General features: G+C 52.8%; 1 protein-coding gene across 1 annotated transcript; it reads left to right on the top strand.

The window, feature by feature from the left end:
* Window positions 1-5214: 5214 nt before the first annotated feature.
* Window positions 5215-24932, top strand: LOC126077357 (DNA polymerase nu-like). The gene is made up of 6 exons (XM_049886613.1): window positions 5215-5311; window positions 10044-10154; window positions 14390-14468; window positions 21326-21393; window positions 23176-23237; window positions 24381-24932. Exons 2-6 carry the CDS (start codon window positions 10061-10063, stop codon window positions 24573-24575), a joined length of 498 nt encoding a protein of 165 aa, XP_049742570.1. The 5' UTR covers window positions 5215-5311; window positions 10044-10060; the 3' UTR covers window positions 24576-24932.
* Window positions 24933-25968: the final 1036 nt, after the last annotated feature.

Here is a 25968-nt window from a genome sequence, read left to right as displayed (position 1 = left end):
GGAAGCAGCAGGACTGTGAAATAAGTAGAGAGGTTGCTCAGAAGGGGGCCACATGTGCCCACTTGCTCCCCCAGCCATGGGGCAGGCCCCGCCACATCACCCTCAGACTCACCCTGTGTTTAGGAACTGACAGGCCTCTGCGGCTGTCTCCGCCACAAAAGCAGGGGACACAGGGACCTTGACCCAAGGGCTGGCTAATCAGCCCACTGCTCCTACTTCAGTCAACTGAACTCTGCATCTGCCAAGAGCATCCCCCACCCACCATGCTGCTCACAGCCACCTGTGAGCCCGCTGAGGACCCGCCTTCTCCATCTTTTCCGGAGCTCCTCTCGCTCTTACAGTCAGTTTACGCTCAATTATTCTCTGACGTTTGTTAAGCTTGCCTCCATATCCAGTCATCATTTGATCAACAAGCATTTATTGAAAAATGGCATGCATACCTGTGCCAGGCTCCGTGCTGGCCCTGGAACACCATGGAGGTGGTACCATTCATGCTCTCAGGACATTCAAATCTGTACGAGACACAAGCCTGAGATTCTGCCACTGTGTGGTCCGTGCATTATAGACCTGTCCCCAAGGCCCAAGGGTGAGGGAGTCAGGGAAGACTGCCCAGAGGCAGCAACACATGAGCCGAGTTTTGAAAGATAAATACAAGTTAGTCAGGTCTGTTCCAGTACAGATTAGCCTACTGTGTGCCAGCTACTTGCTAGGCCCTAGAGAGATAAGCAAGAGTGAGAAACTGTCAGCAATGTGGCGGGGGGGGGGGGGTGGGGAGGTAAAAGATCACTTAGAAAGTTCCATATTGATGGATAGGAAGACTTAATAGTATCAAGATGTCCTTTCTTCCCAACATGGCTTATAGACTCAATGCAATCCCAACCAAAATCCCAGCAAGTTATTTTATGGATATCCACAAACTGCTCCTGAAGGCCGAAGACCCAGAATAGCTACTTCCTCTGTCACGGTTAGGAGGACCCCACTGCTGTGTCTGCTCAGGAAATGAACTCCCTCTCCCGCGGTTGGGAGGACCCACTATTGCTGTTAGCCAGACTGCATCCACCCCAATTCATTCCAGCAGGATGGCTGCCCCTCTCTTGGCCTCCAGACATCACTGAAGTTCATGCTGGGACCTCTGCCAGCACGGTCATGAGAAAGCCTTCACCACAAGCTTGCCAGGAGAACCAGCAAATGCATCTGCACCTCCCTCCTGTTGCCTCTGCCTCCAAATGTCATTCAAGTGCATATGATTGGCCAAGCCTAAATCACACCCCGAACCCAGCTTCAAGGGAGTCTGGAAATGCAGTTTTCCACTTCCAGCCCCTGTAGTATAGGAAGACACCTAGGAAGGTGGATTGGATGTTGACGCCAATGTCCTATAACCATCAGAGGCCAGGAGTTGGATCACGAGCTTAGCAGATGTCCACCTGAGCGACAGTGAAGGCCTGAATGCAAAGGTGTGAAAGAGACCACCATGGGGCTCTTACCAGGCGGGTGCTGATTGGATGTGGGGGTGAGAGAGCAGCCTGGTGGACAGCCCCAGGTGTTCTGGCTTGAACAGCTGGTGGACAATGGGCAGGCACAGGGCAAGGAGCTTTGAGGGAGCAGCTGGCCCTGGGAGGATGATGGGGAGGTCACTTTGGATAGGCTGAGTTGGAGGTGCCTGAGGCACAAGGAAAGGCAAGTCTGGATAAAAGGAAGGCTACCTGGGCTGAAACCTGAGCCTGGGAAATCCTCAGTGCACACGCTGGGCCAGAAGCAGGGGAGTGGGTGAGTAGGGGGTGAGAGAGTGTCCCACTTGAGAGAGCCAAGCTCATATACACCAGCAGGAAGGCCCGCCTCAAACTCACCTCTCTTCTCACAACAGATGGGGCCACCTGAACCACAAGCCAGCCCTGAAGGGAGCTGGGCCTGGCTGGAAGCAGCACAAGAGGCCAACCTGGAGGGATCCAGCTGAGGTGTCTAGCCTCCATGTGACTCCTTTCTGAGAGCCGATGGAATTTTCCACTAGAGTGCTGTAGCTGAGGGCTGGCAATTGGAATGTCACAAAGAAAGAGTCCTGGATGGATTATTGCAGTAAAATGTAGCAAACACATGATAGCTTACTCATGAAGGCATCACACAGTCTTAAATTAAGCTCAGAAGCCCTAAAATGGAAGTTGGAGTTTTTGTTTTGTTTCCATTTCCAGGTCAAGGTCCAGAATAGTAGGCAGGCCTAGGCAGAGCAGAAGGGCTAAGGGCTTCAAGAGTCCTCCCTGTTGGTAGAAACTGGAGAGCTCAGGGTCCTGCAGGCTTTGCTGCTCCTCTCAGCCAAGCAGAAAAAGCAACAACTGCCCTTTACTCTCCCAAGACCTGAACAATCCTCTGTCTAGAACCATTGAAGGCATTAGCTGGTGTTATTGATTGAACTCTGTCCCCCCAAAATGTGTGTCAACTTGGCCAGGCCATGATTCCCAGGATTGTGTGATCGTCCACCGTTTTGTCATCAAATGTGATTTTCCTATGTGTTGCAAATCCTACCTCTGTGATGTTGTTGTTGTTAGGTGCCGTCAAGTCAGTTCCAACTCATGGTGACCCTGTGTACAACAGAACTAAACACTGCCCAGTCCTGTGCCATCCTCACAATCGTTACGCTTGAGCCCACTGTTGCAGCCACTGTGTCAATCCATCTCGTTGAGGGTCTTCCTCTTTTCTGCTAACCCTGTACTTGACCAAGCATGATGTCCTTCTCCAGGGACTGGTCCCTCCTGACAACATGTCGAAAGTATGTAAGCCTCAGTTTCGCCATCCTTGCTTCTAAGGAGCATTCTGGTTGTACTTCTTCCAAGACAGATTTGTTCATTCTTTTGGCAGTCCATGGTATATTCAGTATTCTTCGCCAACATCGCAATTCAAAGGCGTCGATTCTTCTTGGTCTTCCTTATTTGTTGTCCGCCTTTCACATGTATATGATGCAATTGAAAATCCTATGGCTTGGGTCAGGCGCACCTTAGTCTTCAAGGTGACATCTTTGCTTTTCAACACTTCAGAGAGGCCTTTTGCAGCAGATTTGCCCAATGCAACGCATCTTTCGATTTTTTGACTGCTGTTTCCATGGCTGTTGATTGTGAATCCAAGTAAAATGAAATCCTTGACAACTTCCATCTTTTCTCCGTTTATCGTGATGTGGCTTATTGGTCTAGTTGTGAGGATTTTTGTTTTCTTTATGTTGATGTATAATCCATACTGAAGGCTGTGGTCTTTGATCTTCATCAATAAGTGCTTCAAATCCTCTTTAGTTTCAGCAAGCAAGGTTGTGTCATCTGCATAACGCAGGTTGTTAATGAGTTTTCCTCCAATCTTCATGCCCTATTCTTCTCTATATATAATACAGCTTCTCGGATTATTTGCTCAGCATACAGACTGAATAGGTATGGTGAAAGGATACAACCCTGATGCACACCTTTCCTGACTTTAAATAACGCAGTATCCCTTTGTTCTGTCCGAACAGCTGCCTCTTGATCTATGTACAGGTTCTCTCATGAACACAATTAATAAGGCAGAATTAGAAGCAGCTGTGTTAATGAAACAGGATTCAATATACAAGATTAAGTTTCGTCTTAAGTCAATCTCTTTTGAGATAGAGAGAAGCGAGCAGAGAGACAGGGGACCTCCTACCACCAAGGAAGTAGAGCTGGGAGCGGAGCATGTCCTTTGGACCTGGGATCCTACACAGAGACCCTTCTAGAGCAGGGTAAGATTGATGACAAGGACCTTCCTGCAGAGCTGGCAGAGAAAGGCTTCCCCTGGAGCTGACACCCTGTATTCGGACTTCTAGTCTAATAGACTGTGAGAGAATAAACTACGGTTTGTTGAAGCCATCCACTTGTGGTATTTCTTTTATAGCAGCACTAAATAACCAAGACCGCTGGCCTGGACCAGGAATGGCCCAGCTGAAGAAGGGACCAGATCTTTGAGGTTAATTGGTCCTACCCCTCCAGAGGTCTCTGTTCTCCAGTCTTCTCAGACCTCACATCTCCACCCCTTGGGCCATGACTTCTGGACCATGTTGTCTGAAGGTCCCTTGGGTTACCCCTAATATGACCTCAGAGTTGACCCAGTACAGAGGACGGGCAAGCCTACTCCTGGTCTTAGTCATGGCTACCCTGGGAATGCAGCTCTTCAGGCTACTTGTCTTTCTGGGGTCCCCTCCAAAGGTATAGACCCCCAGAGCACAGGGCTTTTCCTATGATCTCTGCTGCCCAGAAAATCTCCCATACCTGTCCTCATAGACCCCTCATTCTCTATTTTAAACTATTATTCTTTTCTAGAGCACAGTGGAAGGGGATGAGTACATATTAAGTATCAAGTGGGTGATAGGCATTATGCTTAGAACTTCACCTGCCTTGGCTCATTGTGTTCTCCCAATAACCCTTGGGAAAAGGATCATCCTTCCTAATTTACAGATGACAAAATGGAGTTTGTTGCAGGTCAAGTAACTCCCCAAGATCAGGTAGAACCTTCCACGGGTAATAGACAGAACTCAGATCCAGGCCAGTGTGGTCCCAGCTGCTGCACCCAGTCATTTTGTGCCAAAATTCAGGGTGCCATCCCAAGCAGAAACCTTTCTACAGGAAGCTTCGTAAGATCACCTGGATCTTCTAGGAACCAAATGTCGTTCTGAACCAAAGGTGTTTGTCTTGAAATAAAAATTCTAAGATCAGGCACTCCTGAGTACCGTTTTCTCATAGTTTGGCAATGGAATGTTCTCTTCCTCTTTTCCTCTGTGCCCATCTCCAGCTTTCCACAGTTCTGGAATCAGGTCTCCCACTGGACCAACCAAGAGCAGACACCATGCCTACTCCTTTCACTGCTTCGCTTTTAGCACCTCACAGGCACACAGTCAATATTTTTCAATAAAAGTTTGCCTAATAACCCCCAGTCCAGGTTGACCAACACCTCACACCTCAGTTTTAAAGCCAAAAGTCAAATACCACCGTGACCAATCCAATTCCTGAGAGAAAGCAGTAGAGGAAAATACCACCGGTGTTAATTGTATCTTGATTCACCAACTTATTCAAGAGGACTTTTGTTGGCTCATTTCTGTATGTGGCTGGTCAGCCCTGGAGTCAGAGGCTTTTTGGTACCCTCTGAGTGTGAGTTAGGAGTTGACTCTGATTTGAATTATTTCTGACTCGTACAGGGAAGAAGCGACTTGCTGCTTGCCTTGGAGTTACTGTTCAGGAAGCTGCTCAGTTTTTGGAGAGTTTTTTGCAAAAATACACGAAAATCAAGGACTTTGCCCAAGCAACTATTGCCCAGTGTCACCAGACAGGTAAGCCGGCTATAGCCAAAGCTATTGGCCATTCCCCATCCACTCTTTCTCCTGCTCTGCAGCAGCCAGGTGGTTTCTACTGTTCCTGGGTCTGTTGATGAGTGATTGGACAGATGGGGGATGGCCATGCGGATGGGTGGAGGTTGGGTCACAGTAGATGGTTGATGGGGGCTGCTGAGTGGTTGGTTCAGTGGGTAAGCAACTGGGTGAGTGGTTCTACTCCTGCTGGATAAATAGAACTAGAAAGTGCTGTCCACGAGAAGAGTCTAGCGTGGGCTCTGCTTGAGGTGGACGGCTCCAATGGGCCTCCATGCCTCAATGTATGTTTCAAATATTTAAAAATAATAATAAAGGCATAACTTATAAGTAAATCCTCATCATTCAAGTTTTCTGTATTTACAAATATGCCTACTCACTAAAATTTATTTGTAATCCCAAAATTAATACTCATAGTGCTTTCACTGTCACTTGTGGACATGTGCAGAGTGGCAAAAAATTTGAGTTGGTCAACATGCATATTCCCAACTGAGGTCAGACAAAGTGACATCCTGCCTTCTTGGTGCAGCTCTCATACTGTAAACAAGTGTCCTTTTTGTGGTCTATTTAGTACCCCATTTTTCACAATATTGTGCTTTTTGTTGGATTTCACTGTTTAAAATGACCCACCAGCATAGTGCTGAAGTGCTGTCTAGTGTTCCTAAGTGCAAGGGGGCTGTGATGTGTCTTAGGGGGGAAATACAGGTGTTAGGTAAGCTTCATTCAGGCATGAGTTACAATGCTATTGGCTATGAGTTCAATGTTAAAGAATCAACAATAGATACTAAATAAGGTGTCTTTACTGATCAGTTGATAAAAATATTGTAACTAGAGGCTTGCAGGAACCTAACCCTATATTTCCTCTAGGAACAATGGTTCACTGTTTGCTAATGCAGCGTTTGTGGTGACTCTATAGAGTATAATTGCCACAAATAATGAAAATTAATGGAATTTTTTTAAAATAAGAAGTTATGGCCAGAAACAAAGCAAGAGCAAGTGGCTATGAAAATAAAAGTGTTAGGGGAAAAGTCATTAAAATAAAAGACACAATCATGGGACATAATTGAAGATTAAATTAAAGAACTGAAAGAAAAAAAAAAAATAGTGCTGAGGAACTCATCCAGAATGCAATGCAGGAAAAAAAAGGTGTAAAACAATAAATAAACCACAAAAACAAAAGCATGTAAGAAACACAGAAGATAGAGTTAGGACCCATCAAAGGAATATAGGAATTTTCAAAAGAAGAGAATGAAAGGACTGGTGGAGTACCAGCACTGGAAGAGATAATAGCTGACTTCTCCAGAACTGAAAAAGACATGAGTCCTCAGATCAGACTATACTCCCAGTTCCAAGCAAGATGATTAAGGTCTAGACATAGTTTAGTGAAGCCATAGAAAATAAACTATAAAAGGACAGTCTTTTCAATTTTTAGAGAAAAAAAGACAGATTGTTTACAAGGGAACAGCAACTAGACTGACAGCTGACTAGTCTTCAGTGCCAAAAGATGCTGGAAGACAATGGAGCCACGTCTTCAAAGTGCTGAGTGAAATCACTGTCAACCTAGAGCCGTATACCAGTCACACGTCAGACCAGAAGGGGTGGAATAAAGGCCTCCTTGGACAGACAGAGCATCAAAGGAAGTTTATACCATCTTGCCCTCACCGAATGATGCACGTCGGCAGGAAAAGATTGAAGCCAGACGTGAAACAACAGTGAGCACCAAAAAACAAACAAGCTTATTCTTTAAAAAAGCATTAATTTATATGGTTATTGACTATTTAAAACCTAATTTGTGGTTGTGTTTTTTTTTTTAATTAATGATGAATAATAAAACAATAAAGTAATGGCTATCAGTAAGTAGTCTAAAACATACTAAGGCACCTTTTGCAAAAGATGAGCATATTTAATATCTGTAGGTAGAAAAATACATAGTAACAATAAAATAAAAATATAATCTATGGCTTCCAAATTAGCAGAGAGAAGAAAGAAATAAACAATAGTATTAACCCCACAGGTAGCAGAACAGGGAAAAACAAAAAACAAAGAAAAGAGATTATAAGCAGAAAAACTGTAGAAAGAAGTTCAAATGAATTAATAATCAAAATACATTTAAGTGGATTAAACTTACATATGTGCTTTTTATAAGAGATTACCGTGAAACACAACTACAGTGAGTGGTAGAGCATAATGAGATGGAAAAATATATGCCCTACTTTTTTTTCTTTTTAAGTATTACTAATAGGAGGGAAAATAGAATTTAAGGGAACAGTTAATCCAAGAATATATGTCAATCATAAACTTGTATATGTACCTAAAAATATGGCCTCAAAATATATAAAGCAAAAACTCTCAGAATTACAAGAAGAAATTGGCAACCTGCAATCAGGTAGGAGATTTTAACATACCCCTTTCAGAGATTAATAGAAAAAGCAGACAAAAATTAAAAATAAGTATACAGAAATTTTGAACAGCAAAATTAACAAGCTCAAGGTAATAGATGGTAGATTGAGAAATAGATACATGGAAAATATAGATAAAAGCTTGCATCTAAACATGGAGAATATATATTCTTATGAAAAGCACATAATATATTTATAAAAATTCACCACAATTTGGCCACAAAGGAAACCCAAACGAATTTCAAAAAACATGAATTAAACCAAGTTCTGTGACTACAGTACAATAAAAAAGTAGTTATCTGTCTGTGTAAGTATATCCATCCTTCTACCTACCTATTTGGAAATTTATGGTACTCCTAAATAATTTAGGATTGAAAGAAGAAACTCCAAGAATATTACAAAAATTTTAGCAATAAATGACAGTAAAAGTATCTCATATAAATTGTTGAACATGGCCAAGCTGGCACTTCACTTAGAGGTAAGTGAATATTTTAAAATATTATTTTAAAAAGAAAGAAATATGTAAATATAAATGAGTCATGTTCAACACAAGAAATTTTAAAAAGATCAGTAGAGTAAAAAAGAATAAGGAAGGAAATAGCAAATACATGAGCAGAAGTTAACAAAACAGACAATGAAATAATCAATAATAGATACAGAAAAAGCATTCACAAAACTCAATCACTTGTGATTTAAAAAAACTAGCAAACTAGAAATAGAAGAGAACTTTTTTAACTTGACAAAGGTCATTGATCAAAAACCTGTAATAAGCACCACGCTGTAAAATGACACATTAGAAACATCCCTCAGTAATGTCAGGGACAAGACAAGAATGTCCCCGTCAGTGTTTCTATATTCAGTATTGCTCTGAACCTCCACCACCCAATGCAGTAGCAGCTAGCCACATGAAGCTATTTAAATTTTCAGTAATTAAAATTAAATAAAATTAAAAATTTGATTCCTTGGTCACACTAGCCACGTGTCAAGTGCTTAATTGACACATGTGGCTAGTGGCCGCCATATTGGACAGTGGAGACAGAACGTCCCCATCATCACAGACAGTTCTGCTGGGCAGTGCTCTTCTAGATAATGGAATAAAAGAAGAAAAAGAAATAAGAGATATAAGAATGAGAACAAAGGTAGGAGACCTTATCTGTAGATATATTCTACATGGAATGTCCAAGTGAGTCCCCAGCTGTTGTTAGGTGCCGTGGAGTCGGTCCCAACTCATAGTGACCTTGTGTACAACAGAATGAAACTTCTTCACATAGTCTGACTTCTCGAATTAATTGTGCAGCATATAGGTGGAATAAGTACAGCGAAAGGATACAACCCTGACACACACCTTTTCTGCCAGTTGCTATTAGTGGACTTTAATTACACATTTTTGGGGGCACATAGTAGGTGCTCAGTGCATTGTCACTCTTATAATTATTACATAAGTGGGAAATTCTTCCAGTCCTCTGACGTGAAAACCCATAACCAAAGGGTAATGCCCAGTTACAGCAGAAGTCCTCACTGGCCAGGACTGTGTTCACCCAAGGCGGCTCACTTGTGTTCCTTTTCTTGAAGAGGGCGCCAAACTTGCATAAGCCTCAGGCCCCACAAAACTTGGATCTGCCCACACGTGTAGGGGCGGGGAACCCCCTCCTTCGGTGGGAGCCTGTGTTGATGCCTCTCTCTGCCATTCCAGATGCCACATAGTGCAGAATTACTTCTGTACCCCCAGTCCATGGGACTCACAGCAATTTCCAGCGTGATCTGAGGTCTGGGTGGCATAGATGTTGGTGTCCCCTACTAACCTAACAAGTGGCCGTTCAGACCCACTCGGGGGCACATCAGAAGAAAGGCCTGTCAATCTGCTTCCACTGAGCTTACAGCCAAGAAACCCTATGAAGCAGTTCTACTCTATCACGCGGGGTCGCCGCGAGTCGGAACAGACAGCAACAGATTTAGGTCTCGTTGGGTTTACGGCATAGAAACTACCCTCCGTTGTCCTACTTCAGATCTAAGCTCAGCCAGATGTCAGGAAAGAATGCAGAGCTCATGACCAGGCAAGCAAAGGCCACCCCAGTTCAGGGTCGTTGCCTTCCCATCCCAGTACCCATTTGCCCTAGAGGTAGACCGAGAGGCCCCGGGGACACTCCCTGTAGCACTCTTGGGATCCGCCCTCCAGTGGGTAGCAGTCCTTCCGAGGCCTCCATGAAGCCAGGCCCACTGAGGTTATGTGTCCACCAGCATGCTGTGTGGCCTGTTACAGCTGTCTCTCATCCTGCTTTCCCCTTGTGTGACCAAAGGGTATGTGGCGTCCATCATGGGCAGAAGGAGACCCTTGCCAAGGATCCATGCACGGAACCAGAAGCTTCGGGCACAAGCAGAGCGCCAGGCAGTGAACTTCGTGGTTCAAGGTACCGTGAGCCCCCTTACAGCCTGGGAGGTGCAGCTGGTGGCTGGTCTGCTGCCCACCTGCTCCTTTCCCCCACGGTCTCGCCTCCATTTTCCTCCAATTTTTAGCAACTTCAGGGCTGGGCCTAGTCCACCAGATGGTTGTGATGAGAGGGGTCCCTGGTGATGCAAATGGTTAAGCACTGGACTACTAACCAGAAAGTTGGCGGTTGGAACCCACCAGAGGTACCTCAGAAGAAAGGCCTGCTGACCTGGTTCTGAAAGGTCACAGCCACTAAAAACATTGTGGAGCACAGTTCTACTCTGAAACACGTGGAGGTTGTCGTGGGTCAGAATCAGCTCAGTGGCAACTGGTTTTTAGTTTTGTCTTATTGCCATGATATTTCTTACAGTGAACCTTCCCCCAGAGAACGCCTGGGCCCTCGCTGGTCCTCCGTGCCGTTAGCATCAGGAGGCGTCAATGAGATCAGGCCCAGCCTGTGGCAAGGGCTCGGTGCCTGGTCATCTTATAATCATGACATCGATCCCAAGAGTCTGGCCGAAGCTATGCTACCCTTGCATCTATAAACGGGAAACTGGGGCTTCGAAATTTTACCTAGCCACCCTAGAGCCAGGCCTGGAAACTCAGCCCTCAGTGCTCGTCCTGGGTACCCTCCCTCACCCCCTGCATACCTCACAGGTGTGAGACCTCCAGAATCAGGCACCCACCACCCAGCAATCCTCCAATGCCCCCCAGAAGAAAAGAGGCAGCTGGTGAATTGGGCATGTGTCGTTTGCCTCCAGTTATGAAAACTCTGCAATCACCATCAGCCAGCGGCTCAGAAAGTTCAACAGCCCCTGTCTCTGCATGAAGGCAATGTGAGAGAGGACGGGGACAGCAGGCTGCTACCAAGTGCATGCCATGTGCTGCACTCGTCCTGAGGCCTTGCCAGCACGGCCTCACCCGTAGATCACAGATGGAGAATCCAAGCACCAAGGGCTCAGCCAAGGCTCCATGCTCAGAGTGCCACCTGCCCCCCAGAGCGGTGTCCTGTGGAGACCACTTAACAGTGAGAGTGGTCTCACCAAGCCCAGGGACCCTGCAGACACAGCCACAGAGGACTGGACTAGGAAGGAGGACACTGGGCATGAGCCACAGTAGCTGTGCAGGGAGGCAGACCAGGCACCTGCTGCCCGTTCACCGAGCTCGGCCTCGGGGGCCCTACTTGGAAAATGGGAGGGATGAGGAGGAAGAAAGCTAGTGGGAAGGGTCAGTGAGGATCTGATCCAGCCTCTCAGTGTGACAACCCAGAACACGTACCGAGGACACAGCTCTCCCATTCTGAGACTTCTAACCTCAGTGTGGTTCTCACCTAGGAAGCAGTTGTTGAGTCACATCACGAAGGTCAAGGTGGTGCTCAAGCTATTTTAGGGAGAGTCCTTTCAAAAGAATTAAACAAAAGCAAAATATCCCCTTCTAGAAGTTCACCAGGATGCTTGGCCAGAGAACCCAGCCCTTAATGGTCCTTCACTGCCCAGCTAGGCTGCCTCACTCAGGGACTGTCCTCTGAACGAGGGAACCATCACCATATGTCTCACAGACACCTGCTGGGCACCTATCCAGGGCGGCCCTGAGCCAGGTGCCAGAGGAGCATGGTGAGTTGGCCCAAAAGGCCGTTGCATGGAGGGGCTGTCACAGCAACTGGTCCTGCCCATACTAGGTTCTCTACCCCAGCACCCTCTGTCTTGTCTCCCCAGCCACTCACTTTTCCTACAGCAGCAGCGTTACTGACCCTTTGTCTCTTAGACAGACTCCACCAACCCGATGGGGTTTAACCTCTGGAGTCCCCCAACACCCCTTTCTGGGCTCAGAAGGCTCTCCCTGTGCCTCGTGGGCTGGCTATGACACTGTCAAGAACTCCAGAGCCCTGTGTGGCCTAGACATGTTCGTGGGGCACCCCAGCACCCCAAGGGACCCCAGCCCAGGCTGCACTTACTCCAGAAATGCCAACTCCACTCAACCTCTGCGGCTCCTCCTTTGGAAACGTCTGCTATCTCTTTAGGCAGAGTCTTTACAAAGGAAAAGAAGAGAAAAAGATTGCTGAAACCACAGACTAACAGGCTTGGTGGTGAAGTGAACACCGAGGGCCAGAAGCAAAGCAGAAAGTTTGTGAGCCACTGGCAGGAACGCCAGCAGCCAGAGATGGCCCCAGCCCCTGAGGGCGAGCCGGCCTGGCTCCTGGTTCCTTCTCTGTCTCCCCTCTAGCAGGAAACTAGGTAGCTTCAGAAATCATGGTACAAGAAGATGCTTCTCGATACTTCAGGTTCGTGCCTTGCTTTTTACTGAAAGGAGCACTTGCCCTTTTTATCACAGGATCCAATGCTGTATGGTTTTTGGCTGTTTCTAAATTCAAAAGGTTGTGCACCCAGCGCCAAAGGCGTCTCCAGGAAAGCAAGCACAGGCAGGCACGCACGGGCAGAGGTAGACTACTCTACCGTCTTCAACCCCTGACCTTCTAGCCCCAACTTTCTGTCGCGGGCACCAAGTTTCTGCCACGGGCCCGACCTTCTGTCGCAGGCACCAACCTTCTGCCATGGGCCCCAAACTTCTGCCACAGGTACCAACCTTTTGCCGTAGACACCAACCTTCTGCCATGGGCACCAAACTTCTGCCACAAACCCCAACCTTCTGTCACAGGCACCAACCTTCTTCCACCTGCTCCAAGCCTCTGCCACAGGCTCCAGGCTCCAGGCTCCTGCAGTGGACACCAGTCTCCTGCTGCGTGCTTGTACCATGCTGGAAAGCTTGCAGTGAGTTGCAGACTTTAGAAGGAAATATTTTGTCTAAAATCAGTCACATAACTTTCTAGTCACAGTGAAAGTCACTGTCGCAGAGCTAAATTTGCTTCTCTGCTGCCCGGTAGGAGGGAGGACTCAAGTTGTTGGCAGCCCCCAGGAGCCCCTGGCCTCCAGCCCTCAGCCCTAGAGGGTTCACATGGGCCTGAGACCCTTCACAGCTCTGAGACAGAGGGTCCGGGTGAGCTTTGTCCCTTTCAGGTCTAGCATTCCTGCCATGCTCATGGCCTCCTAAGAGTGTGAGACAAAGCAAGTCAAGTGTCCGGGGAAGGCCACCTCACAGTGGAGGGCAGTGATCCACGGACCAAGAATTTTTACTTTTTCATTAGACTCAAGACCCATGAACAGTCAAAGCAAATTTAAAGACTCCAGTAGAACTGTGAATTTCCAGTGTGCTTCCCCATTGTCAGAGCCAGTCACTGAGACGCGACTGCATGCCAGGCACGGAGAGTGGCTCGCTGGCGGAGTCTTCAACACAGTGTCGGGGACCACATGGCTGGCCATCAATGTAACTTTATCCCCCTACCATCCTGAGAGGTTGCTATCCAGCCCTGTTACACATGGGTAAGCTGAGGCCCAAAGAGATGAAAAGGCTGTGCAGCTGGCAGGTTGGGGGAACTGGATTTGCGCCCAAGTCTACCTGACCCCACAGCCATGCTCTGTCATTCTGTTAGCCAGTGTGGTGGGCAGAATTCTAAATGGCCCCCAAGATTCTACCCCCTGGTGTGAACACCCCAGATAATCATCTCCCCTTGAGTGTGGGCAAAACCCGTGACTATGGTAGGATATCACTCCTCTGATTTTGTGTCAAATGGCAAAAGGGGTGTTGCAGATGTAATTACGGTCCCTAATCAGTTGCCGTTGAGTTAACAAAGAGGAAGGTTATCCTGGGTGGACCTGACCTAATCAGGTAAGCCCTTTAAAAGAATGTTAGGATTCAAAGCAGTAGCAGATACCCTCCTGCTAACTTTAAAACCACAAACTGCGAGTTGGGGAGGGGCCTTGTGGCAAGGACCTGAGGGCGGCCTCTAGGACCTGAGAGGTCCCCAGCCAGGAGCAGCCAAGTAAAGGGGGGCCTCAGTCATTAGACCACAAGGAAATGAATTCTGCCAACAACCCGAGGACATGTGGAAGTGTATCTTCCCTAGTCAGATTTTCACTTGAGGCTACAGCCAGCCAACACCCTGAGTTCAGCCTTGTGAAGCCCTGAGCAAAGGACCCAGCTAAAACGTGCCCGACTCCTGCCCCACAGAAACTGTGAGATGATGAACGTGCGTTATTCTAGGCCCCTAAGTGTGTGGCCATGTGTTATGCAGTCTAGGACATTGAGACAGCCAGCCTCCCCTGCTTCAGGGCCCTGAGCCTCACACTGTTCATGAGCAGAGCCTTCTGTGCCCCACAGGCTCAGCCGCCGACCTCTGCAAGCTGGCCATGATCCACATCTTCGCTGCGGTGGCCTGTTCTCCCACCCTGACGGCCAGGTCAGTGCACAACGTGGTCAGCCTGCCCAGGGCCTTTGGCCCAGCTTGGTTACCTGACTTAACCACGGATTGGGGGAATTCACTCATGTCCTCGGAGCGGATTGTCTGTGACCGCCCCAAGCGTAATGCCCTCTGTTTCCATCTGCAGAATCTTCTCTGTAAATGCCCAGCACCCTCCACTGGGCCCCAATAAACTGACCCCCTCGAGCCTGACCTCCACCCAGGAGTCAGGACATACCTTTCCTTCCGAAGCTCTCAGGCTGTGCGAGGGGGGCCAGTGGGACCCATTCACAGCAGGCATACTGTGGCCAGTAGCCGTTTCACCAGCTTGGGACAATCGAGGTCTGTCTGAAGACTCGTATCACTGTGCCCCTTCGCCTAGTGCAGAAATGCCGCCTCCCTGGGCCTTCCTCCTCAGCAGTCCCTGCGGCATACACGTGGCTGCCCACCCTGAGGCGGATGGACTCAGCTGCCCCTGCGGGTGGTGCACTGAGGGCCCTGAAGCACACTGCCCCAGTTCTCCTCCCCACTGTTCCATCCACCAAAGCCACGTGCTGTGTGGGACGGTAGGTTCCTGCTCTCCCAGAGCTGACATTCCAACACACCTCTGTCAGGGGCCCCACCACAGTTGCCGGAGCTACAGCCCTACACCCGCCCCTTGAAACAGTGTTCTCAGCTCTCTCTCTCTGCCTCACGCTCAGTCACAACTAGGACCTGAGGTCCTGGTTGGCTGCAGGTGGCCAGTCAGGGCTCCTCCTCTCCTGGGGGCAGGGCAGGGGCTCTCCTCATGAATCCCCAGGACCTTGCTAGACCCCACAACAGTCTCACCCCCTCTCTCCCAGAAGGCCTTGAATCCCCATTCATATTTTCTCACCCCCACCCTAGGGACCCTCAAGTTCTTTCTTCAGCTGGGTGGAGAAGGGGCCTGTCCCTTCAGCGAGCACTTCCCAGGTGGTCCAGTGTTCTAGTGGTGGGTGTGGGGGGCAGCTCCTCTTGATTATATGATGGGAAGCCCACAGCATCCCACACCTCAATGGGCATGTCCCTGCTCACTGCCTCAAATCCTTATGGGGTACAGGCAGCCTCAGGATGTCACCAGCGTGGAGGCAGGCTGGATGCAGTGACTCTTACCTGTTGCAACCTTCTCCATTGGCATGCCAATCTGAAGAGAGAAGGCCCTGGAGGCTACGGCACACATCCCAGCCTAGCTGGACACAGGTGCTTCACCTGTGGTCACAGGTTGTCCCAGCAGAGCCAGTGGACAAAGTATGGAGCATTGAACCCTGGCCCACGTGTTCCCTTCCTTTCCCCTGGGTAGGGGACACCCCAGCTCCTGCCATGTGTTGGATGGAGTAAAGACCTGCCATCTGCTCCCCTGGTGGGAGGCCTCTGGGAGGGAAGCACGCTTGGCACAGGGGAGTTGGTGTGGATGCTTACTCTTAGACAGAACTTAAAATAGTGACCCATCAGCTGGTGGGTGAGGGGCTCCCCTGTAACAGCCAGCCTTCACCAGGCCTCTGGCTTCTAGAAGGGGCAAGGCCTTGGCTCTGGCTGGGAGCACTGGCTGATGACCTGGCCAGGGATTTGCTGGGATGGTCAGAAGAGGCCGTTTGTGAGGGAGGTAGCCCAGGCACCTCACAGTCTTTTTTGTTGTCATTGTTGTTGTTAGGAGGTGGGCAGGTGGGAGGGATGGTTGTGCAATTTTGCAGTTGCCCAATGGGGGGCGCCGCTGGGAGGCTGCACCCCAGTTTTGCCTCCTGCCATGCCATGTGGGGTCCCAGAAGCCAGGCAGGGCAGGACCTGGTGAGTGCTTGGCCGGAACACGGGAGGGCCTTACTGCAGGACACAGGTGACACTCACCGGGGTCCAGGACTGGGTCCTTCTGGAGCCTTCGCTGGACATCCGGACCTGAGGCTGCCTCAGACATGACAGCAATCCTTCTGAAAGCAGAGCTTTAAAAATTTTTATTCACTGGGGAATTGAATGACTCAGCTCATTTTTCTATCGTCAGCTCTTTACTGCCTTTAGGAAACGCTCTTCATAACAAAATACGTCGTGCTATCTTCGAAAACAAAGCAGATTCATGTGGGACACTGGGGCGTTCCATACTGTGCGTTTTGTAACCTCGGTTTGTTCTTCTAGGAGTCATGTAGAAGGTTGTGGGTAGGATCTAAAAGGAGCAGAAACCGGCTGAGTGTGAGCTTGTATCTGTGCCCGAAGTGGAGTGAGTGAAACGCAGTCACCAGAAAGGACACGGCCCACGGCCATATGAGGGAGCAAGTGCCTCCAGGGAATCACCTGGCGGCCCACCCCATGCCTGTGAGGGCTGGGACCACACAGTAGCCTGCACTCGCCGCCCACAGTCCCTGGGATGGGCAGTGCCACTCACTGAGCCTCTAGGTCCTGATCCTGAAGAGTCTGAGGAGGCCAGGCCCAGATTAGGGGGTCGGGACAGGCCCCTGACCAGAGCGGGAGGTCAGGACAGGCCTCTGACCGGAGCTGGAGGCGAGGCAGTCCCCTGACCGGAGCCGGAGGTTGGGACAGGCCCCTGACCACAGCTGGAGGCCAGGCAGACCCCTGACTGCAGAGCGAGGTCGGGGTGGGCCCTGCTCCTTTGCCGTGGGTGACAGAACAGCACCGCGCAGGGAAGAGTGGGGTCAGCAGGTCACCATAGTGGGGGGGGGTGCTCTGACCTCTCCCACCACCTTGATGTGCAGCATCACCCAAAGGGCAGGCCTGTGTGCCAGGCCCAGAAGGGGCACCATAAGGACCCCTTCTCAGTGCCTTGGTGACCTTTGAGATGGGCAGGACTTGGATCTTCCAAGATGAAGGCAAGGCCATGCTGACTGGCGGGGTGGGCAGGGGTCCTGCTCTGAGAGTGGGGAGACACGAGGCTGGAAAGCCAGCTGCATCCATGTGGAGGGCTGTCCAGGGATGCTCTGTGGCGGGTCCACCAGAGACTGAACCAGGGGCTGACAAGCCCAGAGCTGCACCCTGCCTTCATCTGGATTGGCGGGGGGGTGACACTGGGGCGGGCCACACTACTGTGCTAGACCAGGCAGGAGGATATGGGGCTGACCTGGGGAGGAGCTCGGGGCAGGTGACGGGCCTGACAAGGGTGGGCACTGGAGGGCAGGGCCAATGGGCCAGGCAGGGAACTTTGGAGGGGCGAGAGTGGGACGAGGAGAGGCATCTCCAGGACAGGAGCCTGGGGCCCGTAGCCAAGACAGCAGACCTTGGTGAAACCCCCTAGGTGGCAGGGCTGGCACTGCACTCATCTTTGGCACGTGGCCATCACCTGGTGCCCAGCCCACTTTGTGGCCACAGTGAGTGCGTGGACAGAGTACAAAGAAGGGACTGTGCTAAGAAGCATGCCCTGAAGGAAGGACAGCCAAGGTGGCCACTTAGGAGACAGCAGGTTTAGAGGGAACCCTACTGGGCTGAGGGCTAGTCGAAGGCACTTAAATGGTCATCAGGGCCACCGCATTGGCCAGCTCGGCGTGATGGACTCAGCACCGCTAAGGTGGGAACAGACACAGTGACCTATAGCTCTGACCTGGACATCGATGCCCCAGGCCTTTTGTGTGTCGGCATGGAATTCTGCACATGCCACAAGCATATAGCTGGGCCAACCGGACACCTTACCATCCAGGGAGACACCAGGAAGGGAGTGAAGTGTCAGCATGACCCCCAGAGACAAGGGACCTGAGCAAGCTGCAGGAGGAGCCATGGGCACAGTGCTCAGGCGAGGTGGTCAGCGGAGGAAAATGATTCTATCCGCATCAGGCAGCCTCTTCAGGCAAAGGCCAGGGGATGAGCTGCGACCCCATGCAGGCCTCTGCCCAGCACGGCACAGCTTCCAACCGCATCACAGCTCCCCTGAGCAGAAACGAGGGCAGGGTGCCAGGCTGAGCAGATCTGCGTGTCACATCCACCTTCAGCACTGGGCATGACAACTCCTGGGGAGCAGCTGGAATTGAGCTGGGGCCACCGGGCAGGTCACAGACAGGGACAAAGTGAGGAGCAAGGGTCCTATGCCACCTCAGCCAGGCCCTCTGGAGGAATGTTCCCCTGTGGGAGCAAGGGTCCTATGTTCCCCCGTGGGAGCAAGGGTCCTATGCCACCTCAGCCAGGCCCTCCGGAGGACACAGTGGCCTTGTCCATGGACCCCTTTCTGGAGCAGGGGCAGGAAGTGACCTCATAATCAGCCCCTTCCAGGAAAAGGAGGGGTTCCAAGACCCTTGGACTCATGGCCTCCCAGCGGGGACATCCTCCGTTTCTCCTGGTTTACTGCAGCCCACTTTTCAATCAGGTGGGCTGTGTGTCCCCTGCTGTGCGTGTGATGCGTAAGTGACTAACAGTTTTAAACTATTCTTAGATCCTTGCCACAACAGCAGCTCAGAATTTCACAATGTAATTTCAAGAAGTGTGAGAACTGTTTCTTCTAAATCTGGAAGAAGTTACAAGTGCCTATTCTGAGGTTTCTGTCCATTTGAAAATTCATCACCTTGGGAGCCAAAAATTCCTCCAGAAGTTGGAAGTTTAAGAAAGTAAAAGGTCTTTGCCACCAGCCTGGCCTCTGCCATCACCCCTCCGGGTCACATGGGAAGGGCAGTGCCCTGCAGAGGCTCGCATTTCACCATCCCACAAGAAGTCCAGGGCCAGGCAGCTGCTGACTTGATTCAGAGCTTCAGGACAACGGTCCCCCTGGCTCCCTGGCCCTTCCCCTCTTTGTGGCATGAATGAGATGTTGCTCCAGCCATCACAACGCCTTCCAGGCAAAAGAAGGAAAAAGCAGTTGATGGTCAATGGGGTGCCTGGTTCCCAACCTGGTCAACCCTTCCCAGAAGGTAAGGGGATAACCTCATGGGCCACCCCACCTGCAAGGGGGCCTGGGAAGTGTCGTTTGTGGCTAGGGCCCTGCCCCACCTCCACCCCACCCAACAACAAAGGGCCTGACATGAGGAGAAAGGAAGAACAGCCACTGTAAGTCTCTGCCACCAAGCCCAGCACATAGATTCTGGAGTCCAAGTCTTCTGAAAGTACTGGCACAACTCGTCTTCATGGTTTGAAGAGGTGGCCCCTCCACCAGCCAAGCTCGTCATCACGGACCTTGGCACAGCCCCATGTACCCCTTCCTGGTAGCCTCTGGGCCACAGCCCGCCATGCAGGACGAGGGGCCTGGAGTTGTGGGGTGAGTGCTGTCTTCTTCCTGCACTCCCACCTGTGGGACAGGCAGCAGAGGTGACCAGAGAACCGGACATGTCCCTGCCCTGACAGCTTCATCCAGGAGGAAGACAGGATCACACAAACAGCAGAGGACACAGGGCCACCTCTGACACCCACCGTCCTCCCCGCTGGGCTCCAGGCCCTTGTGGCCCCCCACGTATACAGAGTGAGCTACCTTCGTGCACCCCCTGCCAGTGCTGCTGGGGCCGGGCCTGCCACAGTAGGGCCTCCCCACCAAGGAGCACGCTGTGCCATCATTGCCCTGGCTCAGAAACCGACTAGGACACCACCTCCCAAAGAGCACGTGCACGCGGGGGCATGCCTCTGACCTCGGCCTGCAGATGGCTTGTTAGCCAACATGAAGCTTTATGAGCTGGTCGTTTGAATGTCCCATTGCTCCATCCCTGCCCAGTGCACACGCTGGCCATCAGCCAGGAGACCCCTCACCACGTGGGCAGGGCGTCTTCACCCATGTCTCCTTGCCCAGCGTCCACACAGAGCACATGCCTCCACCTCCCCATCCCAGAAGCCAGAGCATCAGGGTCCAGGTTGGCTGAGGGGGGTTCCATGAAAGGACTGCTTTCAACGGATGAGGGCTGCCCAGAGTGCCCAGGGAGCAGGTACCAGGACCCAGCAGCCCTGGAATGGTGGCCGCAAGGACAGGAACTCAGCCACCGCCACACCGAAGCCCAACCCAAGTGAGCAGGAAGCCCACACCCAGCCTCTCTCCTGCCGCCTCACTGGGTGGGACCCAGAGGACAGGGAGCAAGCTGGTATTTCCCACAGAGCTCAGCCCCACGCATAGACCCTTGCAGAGGAGGGCAGAGGGTTGCTCCTGGCGGGGAACATCTGCCTGGTCATCTAAGGGACTGTAACTTCACAAGATGAGCCTGCCCAGGCATAGATTGCAGTCTCAACCCATGGCTGTCAGTGGGGAAAGCAGGTGGGATTGGGAGGCAGGGTTGGGGTATGTGTGCTCGGAGAAGCACCAAGCGCAGGGCCTGGCCGGGGCCGTCCCAGATGTCCTCTGTGGGGGGACAGCATGGGGAGTTAGGGGCATTTTTTTGTTTTCATTTTAGAATTTCTTCGTACTTTTCAGATGTATTAAATGAGTTATTTATTTCCCTGACTTAGAAAAGTAAATGTTTACAAAGCACCTGTCCCTCCCATCAGCCTCCCTAAGCTGCTATTCGGAGTGTGGGTGCCCCAGCTTCCTCAGGGCCTTTTGCCTCCTCCCTCCCCAATGGCAGACCCCCTTCCTTCCTGTTCCCTCCACCAGCCACACCCCCCAAGGGTTCAAGGGGATCCTCCCAGCTCACACTCCCCCAGACACACGGCCCGCAGCATCCTCACCACATTGCTCGCCATCCTGCTCCTCTCTGGTCGTGTTCCTTTGCCCCTGAGCCGTGTGCTCTCCCGCGTCCTCCAGCCTGCTCTCCCGGCCCCTACCCCAGGTGACAGTGAGGTGGCCCAGGCAGCTGTGCCTACCAAGCTCAGAAATCCTCACCCACCTGCTGAGCAGAGACAGGGCAAAGACCTCTGGGCCCCCTGTACCAGGATATGCCACGTCCACATGTGCCCCCACTCTCGGAACCCCGTGGTCACCTCCCCACCTGCGTGTCTTTCAGGTTGGTTGCCCAAATTCACGACGAGCTGCTGTTTGAGGTGGAAGACCCACAGGTCCCCGAGTTTGCAGGTTAGCCCAGAGCGACGCAGCATGACCAGTGGCAGGCAGCGCCATCCATCTGTCCATCCATGTGCGACACAATGCCATCCTGCGTGCAGCCACCCCACGCTGACTGAGGGTGGTATGAGCAGAGCTGTGACTCACAGGGTGTTCCGGGCAGTGAGGGCTGGGAGGCCGGGGCGGGGCCACAGAGGGCAGGGCAGGCTGGCCAAGCACGGGGCTGGGAGGAGAGTGCCTGGTGGGCACTGGGGTGTCCAGCCAGGCACGGACAAGCCATGGCTGCCCTCCCCTGGCCTGGCCACCCCTGTGAGCCCCAGGGAGTCTTGGCACCCAGTAAGTGGGCACAGCAGCACTTTTGGAAACAATGAACCAGAAACAAATCCATCCTGGGGACCACTGGACAGCAGGACATGTGCTCGGTTGCTTCCCCAGTCCCTCAGAAGTCTTCTTAACAACCGTTACACTCCCCTCGGTTCCTCGAGCAGCCTCGACACCCACTGGGCAGTGAGGAGTGGCACCTGTCCCTCCAGGCCCTTCCCTGCCAGCCTGGCAGCTTCCTCAGGCAGAGGCACCACCTGGCACTACCCTTTGGGAGCCGTCCGGCCCAACTCAACACTGCTGGGGACTGTGGGCCCAGGAGAACTAGGGACAGGGAAATGGGCAGGGCTGGGGCTAGGACACCCAGGCTGAAGCCTCTGCAGCTGCCAGGACCAGGGTCCCCCGGCTGTGTGGGTAAAGGCAGGGTGGGTGACCTCAGGGAGAGCACAGGGCTGTTGCTCAGACCCCCCACCGCCCCTCAGCTATGGTCATGCAGTTAGCATAAGGAGAGACAGAGGAGGACCTGGCTTTACAGTTCCCCTCGGGCCGTCCCACTCTCCCCACCCACCTCCCTGCTCCGCAGAAAGAACCTGGGACACCCTGCAGCTCCCCAGGCCCTGCTTGCAGGGGACCCCCTGCCACAAGCGGGCAGGAGTAGGGATGGAAACAAGGCAGCCCAGGCCAGTCCCTGGGCATTTCTGTCGCAATTCCTGTACTGAAGTGTCAAATAACAAAAAGGGTGGAATTGAAGTATTCTTATCAAAAGGGTGCAGGAATTCAGAGCAAACTTCTGGTCCTGCCCCCACCTGGGCAGCTCCCCTTCCCAGGGCCCTGAGCTCAGCTGCCCGGGATAAATCAGGCCCGATACAAGGCCAACCACCAGTGCCTCAAAGCTGCACCCTCAGGGCTGACCTTTGTGTCAAACTCCACAGCAGGTGGACAAAGGCCCCTGTGCACCCTCGACCCCTGCCCTCTCCTAGCCCCCACACAGTAGCCAGGCAGGTGGGCAGTGTGGGTGCAGAGCCTTCCAGACTAAAGAGCTGGAGGCGTGGAGGGATGACCCGGCCCCTGACAGGGTGAACCCCAGAGGGTGAGGGGTGAGGCAGCTGAAAGACAGGTGGTAGCTGGAGAGAGTAGGCCGAGCAGGCCTGAGGCCCTCCAGCACGGTCCTGGCCCCAGAACCCACAGATGGGGGCAGGTGGGAGTGTCGCCCCCAATGCCCTAGGCAGTAGACACGGCCGGTGGGAGCTGGAGTCAGCTGCAGGACAGTCCAGGGACTCCATGTGGGGCTGCAGCCACCAGACCACGTGGCTGGGGTGTCCCTGGGACACCAGGAGATAGCTAGGGAGTCTTGGGCATGACGGGCTGGAAGTCCTCTGCAGCCAGGGGGGCCTCGGGTGGAGCATGGGCCCCCCTCAGTGCCTGGCGCCCACTGTGGTCTGAAGCAGCCTCTCTGCTCTCCGTTTGCTCCAGCTCTTGTGAGGGCCACCATGGAGTCCTTGCAGCACGTCCAGGCTCTGGAGCTGCGCCTGCAGGTGAGCCACCCACCTCGGCTGGCACAACCAGAGCTCCCTGGGTGGGGGCAAGGGAAGAGGCAGCTCCCCAGGGCAGGAGGGGGCATGGAAGGAGGGCATGACCCCAGCCCTGTGCACTGGGGGACTGAGGCCCTGTCCCATCCTCTCCAGACCCTTCCTCCACCCCACTTCCTCCCCACCGAGGAGCCAAGTGGGTCCCCTGGGAGGAAGTCTTGGCCATTCATCTGACAAGAAACCACAGTAGGTGGCCTTGCCTTCTCCCATCACCCAGGAGCCCCCACCCTTGGCCACCCAGCTCTGGCTTCACCCTCAGTGGGGCTGTAGGCATTCATCCCCTTGAGGCTTGGCGGAGGAGTGCTCACACCTCCTCCTGGCACCAGCGACACCTGCCCTTCCAGCACACCCCAGGGCGTGCCTGACCCAGGTCCTTGCACCCGCTCCTCCCGCCTGCTGGTCACCACTTTCCAGAGCCCTGGGGTCTTCCCTGGCGAGCATCACCACCCACGCTCTCTCTAGCTCCCCTCAGAGATGGGGGCAGGAAGGGCCCCAGGTGGTGAGCACAGGTCACCATGCATGCGTCTCTCCCACCACAGGCACCCTGCCTGGCATGGTCCTGCAGGCCTGCTTGCTGGCACAGAGCCCTGGCAGGTGGGGGCCTTCAGCCAAGGTCGAGGCTGATGACTGGGGGGTAGACGTAGGTGCATGTCTGCCCATTACTGGGCAAGTCTCTGCATGTGTGCAAACGCGTGTCCACGTGTGTGTGCATGTGCACGCATACATGTACTCATGTGTATGGGTGTGTTGCACTGTGCATGTGTGTGCATATGTGTTCACATGTGTGCATGTGCACATATGCGTGTGTGCATGTGCGCATGTATGAGTTGTGCAGATGTGTTTGTGTGATGTGTGTGCATTTGTGCACATATGTGTACATGCATTTACTTATGTATGTTCACGTGTGTGCACCTTCCTCTGTGTGTCTGGGCTATGGCTATCTCTAACCATGTAGATGCTGGGTGTGGGTTTCTTTCTGGGCCCAGGTCTCTGGCCTCAGGCTCTGCAGACCTCTTCCACAGGCCTGGAACCTGCGCCCAACAGGCAGGCCTGGCCCCGGCCCAGGCTCACCTCTGGCCATACCTGCAGGTGCCTCTGAGGGTAAGCTTGAGCGCCGGCCATGAGTGGGGCTGCCTGGCCCCCCTGCAGGAGGCCCTGGGCCCAGCTCCATGGCTCCCCCTACACCACAGCGAGTCTCCAAGCAACAGCCTGGACGCTGCTGCCAGGTCCCTGGGCAGCACCTACCACGGGAACACACATTTTTCACCTTCATTTCGCCCGTAGCCCCAGGCAACAGAGGGACTGAAGAACTGGTTTCCACCAGCCCGTTCAGCAGCCTTTCCCAAGGTCATGGGAACTGCTTCCTGCGGCTCCCAGACTGGAGCCCCTTGCATGGCCACATTAACCCCCCAAGCGGGGTGGCTGGTCACCCCAGTAAAGCTCTTATAAAGGCTGTCCCGCCCTTGCCTGAGTGGATTCTTTACATAATGCTTGGCCACTGGACCAGCACCCCAGCGCCCCAGACCCAGCATGGCCCTGTAGGGAGGGGTCATTCTTGCTCAGCAACAGCCCCCTGCACAGCGAGGGGCCCCAGGAGCTGCCAGCCGCCTGCTCGGCCCAGCAGCGCCCTCGCTGCCTGCAGTCTCGGCCTCCTGCGTCCACAGCCCCACAGGCAGGCCCTGCACTGAGCCAGAGAACAGAACCTCCTGCAGGCAGGAGCCACAGCACGGCTCATCCCCAGCCCCTGAAGGAACCGAGGGCCTTGGCCACAGGCTCCGGAGGACGGGCACCGCCCCCACTGGGCTCTCCCGAGAGCATGCCCCCAGAGCAGTTCTTCCATCTCCCCCAGCGCCATCAGAGGCCCGCGCTGCCCCAGTACCCCACTCCCTGCATGCCGTAACCATTCTTATGCATGACAGCCTCACCACCAGCCCCACGGGACCCCATGGCATACCTCCTTCACACCTGGTAGCAGCCAGGGAAGCTTTGTGTGGTGGGGAAACTGAGGCACAGCAAGGCCAAGCCACTGGTACAGTGCACGTGTCTAGTGGGACGCCAAGCCCACGCCCTAACTGTGGCTCTACCACCTCTGTGGTGACCAGTTCAGAACCATGTCAACTTGCAGACCTGCTGGGATTCAGACACTTGCCCTGCGCCCAAGGGTCCTGCTCCCCCAGGAGTTGGGCTGCCTGTGCACCTCCTTATGTAGGTCTGGGCTCTGAGTGCTGTCTCTCAGTGGGAATCCTGGGGGCTGACCAAGAGTCACCAGGTCCGAGGCCCATTCACATTGGGTGGGCACGTCAGTGCGCCCAGACGCAGCACTCTTGGGTCTGGGCAATGGCCCACACCACTCCTGGGCATATGGGCACATCAACACCTTTTTTCTTTCAGAGAAAAATGTTTCACGCACCACTTTCTTTACAGACCACAGTGGGAACAGCAGCATCTTTTCGGGGTGACTTGGGGTTATCCCACTGATCCTGTCAGGGACCTCACTGTCGTGTTCTTGGGGCTCTCAGAGAGTCCGTCTCTCATCCCTTCTTTATTCAGCAAACTCCATGGACAGCTGCTGTGTGCCCAGGACTGGCATGGGGTCAGGCATCAGTCTAACCCAGAGCCTGGCCTCTCTGCTGGCTGTCCCAGCTTCAGGGAGCACCTTTACCTCCTGCTGGACCTG

Source organism: Elephas maximus, chromosome 5, assembly GCF_024166365.1.
Source record: "Elephas maximus indicus isolate mEleMax1 chromosome 5, mEleMax1 primary haplotype, whole genome shotgun sequence".
Lineage (NCBI taxonomy): Eukaryota > Metazoa > Chordata > Mammalia > Proboscidea > Elephantidae > Elephas > Elephas maximus.
The sequence above is the reverse complement of the archived record's forward strand: the minus strand, read 5'-3'. Positions and strand labels throughout refer to the sequence as shown.

Coding starts and splice junctions, on each gene's coding strand:
- LOC126077357 (XM_049886613.1), top strand. CDS start 10,061: ATGGGCAGAAGGAGACCCTTGCCAAGGATCCATGCACGGAACCAGAAG. Junction 10,155..14,389: donor AGTGAACTTCGTGGTTCAAG/GTACCGTGAGCC, acceptor TGTGCCCCACAG/GCTCAGCCGCCGACCTCTGC. Junction 14,469..21,325: donor TCTCCCACCCTGACGGCCAG/GTCAGTGCACAA, acceptor CGTGTCTTTCAG/GTTGGTTGCCCAAATTCACG.